The sequence below is a fragment of the Lygodium microphyllum genome, chromosome 7 (genome assembly GCF_053477565.2).
Source record: "Lygodium microphyllum isolate KBCC chromosome 7, Lygodium_microphyllum_v1.1.10, whole genome shotgun sequence".
NCBI lineage: Eukaryota > Viridiplantae > Streptophyta > Polypodiopsida > Schizaeales > Lygodiaceae > Lygodium > Lygodium microphyllum.
Genome location: NC_141141.1, coordinates 92,426,952 through 92,437,054, shown reverse-complemented (window position 1 = coordinate 92,437,054; position 10,103 = coordinate 92,426,952). Strand labels below are relative to the sequence as shown.

Here is a 10,103-nt window from a genome sequence, read left to right as displayed (position 1 = left end):
ACAACTTATTTGATAGCTCAACAAAATGGAGGCAATTTTATCACACACAAATTTTCTTTTTACAAAATGTTCTCACTAATGTTTTTAAGTTAGTTAGGCATGGTATTCTTTGTGCTGATTTTAGGATGACAAAGGAACGACTCACACAAACTTTCTAAATGTATATTAAATATACTATTGGGATGTTGCCCAATGAGCTCAAAGGCCAACATCAGTTTAGGTATAAGTTCACTATACTAAAGTAAACGAGGTACCATCTAATGGGAAAATGAAACGCGGTTATTTGTAATCTCCTTTCAATATGTCCCACAAATCTCCAACCATCATGCTCACATGTCCATCCTATGTGTAAGTTCCTAGAAGGAAAGCTCTAATTATAATATTTTGGCTACAAATAACAATGAATTTGTTTTGGATGTAAATAATAAAGATCAATACATGCATAAAAGACAACTATACATGCTATCAAGTACATACAAGGTTATTGATAATACTTAGTACTTGAACACACCAAGTTTAGCTTTGAGTGCAATTATGATTTTGAAAGTCTCTTAAAATAAAAAAGAGGAAACTTCCATTAGTAGCACTTCTAATGTTAAGAGATCAAGCACTTTACACACTTTAATATCACATGCCTTGCAAGGAAACATGGCCAACTAAAATTTGGACAAAGTGGGTGTTTGTTCCATTTAAGAACTCCACCAATCTTCCATTGGCCAAGCCCAAAACATAGTCTCTCCATGTGATTAAGGAGACATGGCCAAGGAAAGCCTTGACATACAAGAATCCACAACCTTAGATGCAACACAACAATCTTAACTTTAAGTACATGAGCACTAAAGAAGTTGGAGCATTATTCCATGCAAGAAAAATATGATGATGTCTTATCCAACCTTGACAAGTACTTCAATCCTAATAAGAGAGGGAAGAATTTAAGGAGCAAAGGACATCACCCTTAATTGATATCCAATGCACATACAATCTCATTTGGGTTTTGTGTATGGACCCACCTAGAAGGCTTGACACATTTCTGTTGCTAGGGATGCTCCTCATGAAAGTGAAATTTAATCATGATTTTTCTTGATCCTCACACTTAAAATACCCTATTCCATGTTACATTGAATTACTAAAAGCCCTTTCAAAGTGTTTCTAAATTTCACTAGATATTTCTATGCTCCAATTTAGTAATTTAACTTTGGTAAAGCATCTAGTGATGTTTAGGCTCAAGCATAGTTCAAGGTACAATTTTACATTGATTCAACTCTTATTCATACACCTATATAGAATGGTGGCAAAATGATTAACATGCCATTGTTAATATACATGGATGTCTTGGAAAATTATTGTCAATAAGGAATTGCTTTCATGTGATTGGGAATTGTTACAACAAGAGAATGATAAATCTCCCTAAAAGCATATCATTCAAGTTTGTTGTGCAAGGAATTCCATGATGAGATTGTATGCAAGAAACTTGACATTGGTGGCCAAAATGAAGTCAATGTGAGCATAGTCCGGAATAAACTTAGTAGGGTATTGGCCATTCAAGCTTGAGAAAAGGAGAGCCACATCTTTTGGATCCGAGAGAATGTCCCGCCCACCATGCAAGAATAAGACATTATTTGTGGGCACTTTGGCCAACTCATATGGAGGAGGAGTTAATCGCCAATATCTCATTAAATTACCCCAAAAACCATAATCAAACTTGGCAAATGTTTTGTGCCTATACTCTGCATCAAAGAGAACAATGGGTAGGATTAATAAAGTGAGTATGTCAAAATTAACATCTAGCCATTGCAAGTATAAAGCAAGTGCTAGCCAAACATTTTACACCTTACTAAGGGCAAGGTTAGAAAATTTTAACTTATCTCAAAAACCCAAGATAACCTTGATTTGTGGCTTTTCAATAAGATCATAGGAATGCATCCATTTCCCAATCAAAGTAGTGGCTAGAAAAATTACAAACCAAGAACTTTCTTGTAAATTTGAACTACTATACCAAGAATTCAAGATTGATGATGTTGTTTGCTTTCTCAAACTATATGTCAACTCAAAAAGGGAAAGACTATCTAATAAATCAATTGAAGAAGTTTGTCAAACGTATTATCCTTTTATATACAACAATAATTTTTTCAATTAATAAGCTAGGGCTTTGAGATGTACCCTCATAATTTGTTGTAATAATTATGCAACCATGTAATAGAATTAGACTTGATAACAAAAAACATTGCATGTGAAAAGAGTAAGATTCTCGTGCAACATGTTGCTTGTTACATATAGTAGTAGCATTGGTATCTAATGCCAATGCACTAGGGGTTTATTTATACGGCTCAAGACCCTATGGTGCACATCATGCGACCACTACTCTTGAACATCTTAGTCCATAGGCCAACAAGTCCATACATTGGGACAATGTGGGCTATTCACATGCAACACACTCTTGGGAGATAGTCATGTTCCAATATGCAACTAACTCCCAAGTTGGAGGGTGAGCCCATTTGGCTCTATGGCTTGGAGGTGAGTCTGATGTCCATTCCCTTTGTGTTCATTGCCATGGGTACGAATTGCGTGTAAGATCTTGTGCAAGTTGGATCCTTGAGGCATGTTTCATTGCTCCTCAAGTATATCCTCAATGTTGTGATTAGCATCCCAACATTTGACCAAATTCCACAATGGCTCGAATAAATTCACACTATGATTCTAAATATGGAAACATTTTATGCCATCTTTAATTGCACAATCAATACAAATAGTAGTAATGTTCATTGTTAACTTAGGGCTTCATTGCAAGTCAAAGTGACCACCTCAATGGGAAATTTGGTTCCTTGTTCTCAAGGTTATTTCATTTGAATAACCTCATCTTGAGACGATCAAACACTACTTTATTAGTGGGTACCAATTCAATGATGATGGCATTTCTTTTGTTTAAATATTACCAATTTAATAATGATGGCAATGCTTTTCTTTTAATATTGTCAGATATGAGCTGCATAGCCATGCTAATGTGTCTCTTAATAACTTTGTAGGAATGTCTCAAGCATGAAGAGTCATTTTGTAGATCCTCTTTAAAATGAAAGAGTACTTGTTGGGATAAGTAGCTCTTCAGAAACCCTTTCTAAAGTTATCTGTGAAAAGCCCTCATAAGGTCTTCTATTTAATGTTTTTACTTACATACCCACATGGACATGCTTCAAACAAGTACAACTTGGCATCAAGTGATAAAAATATCCCTAAGCGTTACGGGCTCTATGGAATCCTTGTAAAGAGACACCTAAAGTGATTTATTTGTTGGGCATAAATGAGCTTGGAATTGTTACCAATATCAAGATTCTTCTCGTCTTAATCCTTGCCATATTTGTAAATCTTCAAGGCCTTTTGCCAAGGCTTGTCCAAGCAAAAACCACAAGGAAGGTGAGGCATTGAAGGAAAAAGAAGCTTCAAAACCAATGAAAGTAAAGTAGCATTTGACATCTCCGAGGCGAAAAGCTTCTAACATCTCTAAGGCAATCTCTAATGCAACTAGGTTCAAAAAGCTACCAAACCCAAGCAAAACCTAATGAAATAGACCAAGAAACTTAGATGGATCAAAACACATTTACATACTTGGGAAAAGCCAAAGAGGACTTCTTTGATTTTAATAGTGAAACAAATAATCGAGGAAGCTAAAGATCCTTTCATGGAATGTGAGTGGAATTGTAGTACAAGGAACAATGTATACTATAGTTTGATATGAACTATAAGCCCAATTTGTTGGCCTTGTAGGAAGTGAAAGTAAAGGAGGAAACAAGCATCCTACTTCTGCACTAGGAAATCATAGGATTTTAGTGCAATGCCCTATTTCTAAGTAGAGGACCTTTCATTCTCCTCATTAGCTTGTCGACAACTTTGCGTGTGGTTCTTAACTCTCTCGATGGACATGGGGGGTGTATTTATGAGCCCCTACCTCGTTTCCATGGGACACATTAATATCTAATTCTTTGATTCAACACCAAAGGCCTTCACCTACAAGCTCAATTTGTTGGCACTTCATGAGTAAATCTTGTTTGTTGAAGCTTAGCAAAGAGATCAAGGTGGGATTGTTATCTTAGTGAAGGTCAATTTCAATGCCACTAACATAGCAAAAAAGATAAAGCCCACTTGTTTCAATTAATGGGTGGATTTGTGAGGAGGAAATCAAGGTTGCCTCAACATATGTTTCAATGTTTCTACAAAAAGGACAAAAATGTGTAAGCTTAAACCAAGAGGTAGGCAATGGTCACATGCTTTGGTTTGATGATTGAAACATGGCCAACCACATGCAAATATTCTCACAATTGCAATCAAATGGCAAAATAGAGAATCCTTGGATGCAATGTTCCTTCAACACCCATTGCAATATGTAGGTTTGCTAGTAAGCACTAGGATTGATTCACTTAGGTGTGTTAGCCCATGTTCTTATTGTATGACAATATGTTGATTTTTTTGAAAAGAAGATGCTAAACTTGAAGAGATGAGGACTTGCCCTCGACTTAGCATGGTGAATGATATTGCAACAATGTAGAAATAGACAATGACTAGAGGTCAAGGTGTCTGATATAATTTTATAGCTTCTCTTGGGCCCAAGTCATTGTCCCCCCTTATTATTGTACCTTCTCTCAAGCCTAGTAGCTCCCCAAGTTTGCCTTGGTATTTATTCTATGCCACAAAAAAGGTGCAACATTGTGATTTCACGAGTCCAAAGTAATATTATTTTTGCACTTGTTTCTAATCTTGATTACCTTAGTTTAGTTTGTCTACTACAATGAGATTTTGCTATGATTGCTATCTACTAGGGGCTTAAATAGGGCATATATATGTTCCCAAGGAAAAGTTCAAGTTGATACCATAAAGGTGCAACTAAAGGCAAAGAGGATAGATATAGATAAGAGGTTATCCTCAACTTTCATGTATATATTCCAAGAGAAAATAGGTGGCTATTGGCTAGACCCTTTTGAAAGGAAGATTTGTAGTTTGCAAAAGATTGAGTCATCATTGAGACCAACAATTTTATTGGCAAAATACCATCAACTTTCAAGCCTAGTATTGCTAAGACTCATGTAGCCTATTGACCTAATTCAACAACACAAGAAATCTCAACCATTGTAAATTAACTCAATAAGGTCATCCCAAAGCCTATCTTGTCAAGGGAGAAAGACAATGTGATTGGTAGCCTCTAACAATCCTCAATACATCTTGCAATATAATGGCCAAAGCCTTGGCTTGGAGGATTAAATTCCTTCTTCCAGATCTTGCTCATTGTAGACAATATAGTTGTCTATGGTTGAAAGATTCAAGTGCATATTAACAACATCATTACATTGGTTGATCTTGTTCTATCACTAAAGGCAGAAAAGGTTCTTATGAACATAGAAATTATGTATATGATTCTCTCTCTTACAAAATCCAAAAAAGCATGCTATTGGCTTTAGGCTTGGGCATCAACCATTGAAAGTATGGCAAATGTCCTATTCACAAATGCATTACTCAAGGTGAAGCAATGACAAATCTATGCCAATGTGGAGCAAGTATTTATAGAGGAATTCCTATGTCAAACAATGAGTCCTTTGCTACAAAAATGTTCATTGATAACAATTCACATTTAATCAAGGCTAATGAAGAATCAAAGAGGAATCATCTTGCAACTTGAGCATTGCTTGATTGTTTCAAGCTCTTAATTTAATCAAAGCATTGTTGGTCATGGGATCCATCAAGAAGAGACAAATTACTTGATCTTGGATTTAAGATCATTGATCTAGGTAACACATTGAGGTATCAAGGGTGTCCCATTGTGAAGGATATCTCTTATTTTGAAGAGATTTGATTGATCATTTAAAAAATAATAAACTTCAAATGCTTTCATGGAGGGGGCTACAATACCATATGGCTTGTAGACCACTAATTGTTAAAGGTATCATAGTGTCTTATGTTGCACTTCAAGGCTCAATATTTTCAAGGGAGTCATGTTCACTTAAGTCTTCCATAGCTCTCTCAGGTGCTATTAAGTATTACTAGGGGATAAACGATTTATGTCAAAAGAAACTTGGCTTTTATGTGCTATTATTAAAGTATTTTTAGGAAAAGAGTGATATTTTAGAAATAATAGAATCCAAGGAACTTCTAGATTTTATCTGATTGACATTGAGAGAGCATTTGAGCCTTGTCTCGAAGAGGTAAAAGTTTTTTTTGGGTATGTAAGGAAAGACAAGCAAGTATTCATAAGTAGTTACTAGAGCCTTTAGCAAGCTTTGAGTTATCCTAAGGGATGTAAATACATTTGAGTTATCCTAAGGCAACCCCACACTGCCATTGCATAGTTATCATCCATAAGAGTATTTGAGGATCCAAGCTATTAAGTCCAATTGTTGTTGAATATTCTCACCTCAAGAGATACCCTCATAAATGTGTTATGATCCCTATGTCATAACCCTAACCTGAACTATAAGGATAACAAGAACTCTTGTAAAAATAGATGACAACTCTCTTAACTGTTTTTCTTTTGTTTATCTAAAAGAGCATGTATCATGATAATTATAATCACTATAATCTAGTCTTGTTGCCATTTTGGCATTTACTTCTCTCTCTCTCTCTCTCTCTCTCTCTCTCTCTCTCTCTCTCTCTCTCTCTCTCTCTCTCGTGTTATTTGTCAATATGTAAAAATAGCTCAAGGATCGGAACTTACGCTGGCCCAAGTGTATAAGGTTTTTAGTGGAGGTGGGTTGTGTTTCATACTTGTCGATCACCGGCCTCATTGTGTAGTTTAGACAGCAATTGTTACCTGCACCACATGGAAAATATTACAAATAAAAGCTCAACAATATAAATCTAACTATGAGAGATAATGGGTCATATAATGCTGCTTTGCAACCCACCAGTGAAGAGATTAATCCAATTTTTGAAGCACCTCCGTGCTTCAGCTTTGCAAATTATGTCTACCACCTCCTTCCCTCGACTTCATTCAAAAACAAGGTTTCAAGGATTCCATCGTCATACGATAATGGCATGTCAAAATTTCAAGATTTATAAAAAGAGATCATGTAGGAGTAGTAGATGTAGACACACTCACTATTGCGTACTAAACTCGTAGATATGGAGTGCAAAAAAGAGCTGGAATCAAAGCATATAACCATAATGAGATTGCCAAGCAAGTAATCATGAAAGACTAAACCATACACAAGATATGATCAAGCCTACGATTTTTGCAACATGCTAGTTCTGGTTTTCATTGAGATAGTATGTGGGAAATTTTCACATCTTGACACTGTCATCCCAGACCACAATACATTGCAGTGGTTGCACTAGGAAAGAGCACAAAATGCAGACAGACCTTCCATAGCACTGTCCAAAAGAAAGAGGAGCGAGCAATATAATTTGTTGGCCTCACCCTGTCAAGGTACAACGAAGCAGCAATGGTGCTGATAGATGTGGCGACGTCATTGACATACGCAATTGGCGCCACGAGCACAACCTTGTCCACCACACCTGCCAGCCGGCCTTGTGAAGCAGCAATCAGATACTGTTGAGAGCCCTGGCAAAGCGGAACAGGCTCAAACTTCAGTTTCAGTGAAAAGCTGTCCTTCCAAGACCCAATGCAGGCCTCTCCACTGTCATGCTAATCCAAAGATCCTCCCTCAAAATGATCAGACAGACCACCACCTGAGAATAGCCAACGTAGTGAGCCTTCTTGTTGGTCTGCTGCGTCACAAAACCCAGCATTGCTGGCAAGTCGTACTCCGCTAACTCGTCCACACTCCAGTCCCAGAATCCCTACATGAGCACATGAAGCCAGCCATTTTGCAAGAAGCTGTGCTGAGTAGAACGGCCGTGGCGGCATTCAAAGAGACATGACATAGACTAATCGCGTGTACACATTTTCCAATGACATGTCAAATCTTTATGATGAACCCGTATTTGGATGAGCCCTTTCTGCTCTTCTTTCTTAGAAGCAGCCGAAGCAGATATCGTCTTTGCAAAAAATCCAAACACAGGTCAGTGATTCCATCGGGAGGTGGCTCCTTACCTTGTCTTTCTTTGTGTACACAACGTGGCCGAAGGTGAACCTTGTGGTTCTGGTGTTGCCAATCCACACATCATAGCCTGCATCTGCGAGGATAAATGCCAGGGCCTGCTCCGGTGGGTTGAGGACCCAGACATCACCCCCCTTGCCATACACAGAAAACATATGCAAAGTTAGATTTGTACAGTAGAAATTAATGACAGTAATTGTGAAGTACGCGGGACATGGTGGGATACAGGCAAGAGAGAGGCTGAAAAGGAGATTGAAATGATATAATTGGGACAATTGAAGAAAACACATGCAGAATTAGACTAGTACAGCAATTCATGACAGCACACTGTGAAGTACGCTTTACGTAGTGGGGCACATGCGAGAGAGAGGTTGAAAAAGAGATTGGAACGGCACGATAATGGCATACATACAGATTGAGAGAGAGAGAGAGAAGAAACGAGCTAAGGCGCATACATGAGAGAGAAAGAGAACGGGAGGAGAAGGGGGTGCGAGAGAGAGAGAGAGAGAGAGAGAAAGAGAGCGCTCCATCATCACAGATACACATACATACGCAGATATCAGAAACTCACCCAGAGAGAGAGAGAGAGAGAGAGTGTTCAAAACCTTAATGGTACAAACACACCTGCATGCACCAGATACACAGAGAGAGAGAGATGTGTACCAGCAGTATGCCATGAAGAAGGAGAACTGGGGTTGCATTTTGCTGCAGTGTCGCAGAGCCCTTCTTGGAGACCCTTTGAACGCCCAACAGAAATTGATCACCCGTTTGCACCTACCACAGTATTATTACACTAGCTTTAATTGGAAACCTTCTGTTAGTGCAAGTCTTCATTTGCATGGAAGGGACCAAATTTCCACTTTAGCTAAGAATGGAAGAAGGAGACATACAGAAACAGAAAGAGAGGGGGGAAGGGGGGGGAGGGGGGGGGGGGGGGTGAGTTGCTGTCTCACCCTGTATTCTTGGCAGTCATAGGCTCCGAGGGGCAGCACGAGGGACGCACAGAGGCCATTCTCCGCATGAGCCACTGCATTGCCTTTAACGGGACCCCCCATGGCCATGGCCCCCATTGGCACCAAAAGCAGAAGAAATTGACAAGCTCCCAGGGCAGCGGCCAGCAGTAGGTTGCGCCTCGACATGGTCGGAAGAAGAGACGCACGGAGACACAGATGAGAGGGTGTTAAGGCATTGCCTAATGTGTGTGTGAGGGTGCACCTGATGCGAGAGAGAGAGAGAGAGAGAGAGAGAGAGAGCGAGCGAGTGTGTGTGTGTGTGTGTGTTAAACCATTGCCCACAATGGGAAGGATTTGAGAGAGAGAGAGTGAGAGAGAGAGCGCGACCCCTTGAGGCTCTACCTAGAATCGAGCAAGGTAGGGAGACCCGGAGAGAGATAAGATCCTTTGTCTTTAACCTCCCCCACCCCCTCCTTCCCTCCATTATTTCCCCTCATACCCACGGGCCACAGGCCTTTCTCTGTACTTACCAGTTACCAGGCAGCAGGCCATGTCAAACTCACAGTCGCGGCTCGTATTTTTGTGTGATTCCAATTTCCAAACTAGTACATTAATTGGAATGTTGTTCTGCAGAAAAATTCGAACATTCAAACCCAACAAACTTAATCGCAAACCTTCGAAAAGCCCAAAATTTTACAAAGCGCCCAAGCTTTAAAACTTTGAACTTTACAAGAGCTTTAGTTATTCAAACGGGCACACACATGTAATTTCATTCAAACATCCCTAGAAACTTTCTACTTTTAAGTTTATGTATCTATTACCAATGTCTTGAGTTGAATGTTTATTTGTCTATTACTAAACAATGTTTTTCACAAACACTACATGACTAGCTAGAAACTCGAGAGAGGATGGTCCTGACTCCTTCCACATGCGGAGACAAAATATGTACAAAAGCATTAGCCACCTGTAGGCAAGGAATGTATAGGCATAGATGTAATGTGAACATGAAAAGGATACCATGTGAACAGAAGAGCTGTGATCAGTCACGTGGAAGTAAAAAGTAATATGTAACTGTAAATTTATGGAGAGCGGTCCCAAGAAAGTTGCATAT

The 10,103-nt window shown here is 38.9% G+C and overlaps 1 protein-coding gene across 1 annotated transcript; it reads right to left on the bottom strand.

Moving 5' to 3' along the window:
• Positions 1–1,286: 1,286 nt before the first annotated feature.
• LOC148033703 (triacylglycerol lipase 1-like) lies at positions 1,287–9,449 on the bottom strand. The gene is made up of 9 exons (XM_087681674.1): positions 8,993–9,449; positions 8,703–8,813; positions 8,033–8,173; positions 7,669–7,779; positions 7,397–7,540; positions 7,079–7,119; positions 6,885–6,964; positions 6,695–6,790; positions 1,287–1,727 (listed from the first exon to the last, which is right to left on the bottom strand). The coding sequence occupies exons 1-9, from the start codon at positions 9,176–9,178 to the stop codon at positions 1,423–1,425; spliced, it is 1,215 nt and encodes a 404-aa protein (XP_087537800.1). The 5' UTR covers positions 9,179–9,449; the 3' UTR covers positions 1,287–1,422.
• Positions 9,450–10,103: the final 654 nt, after the last annotated feature.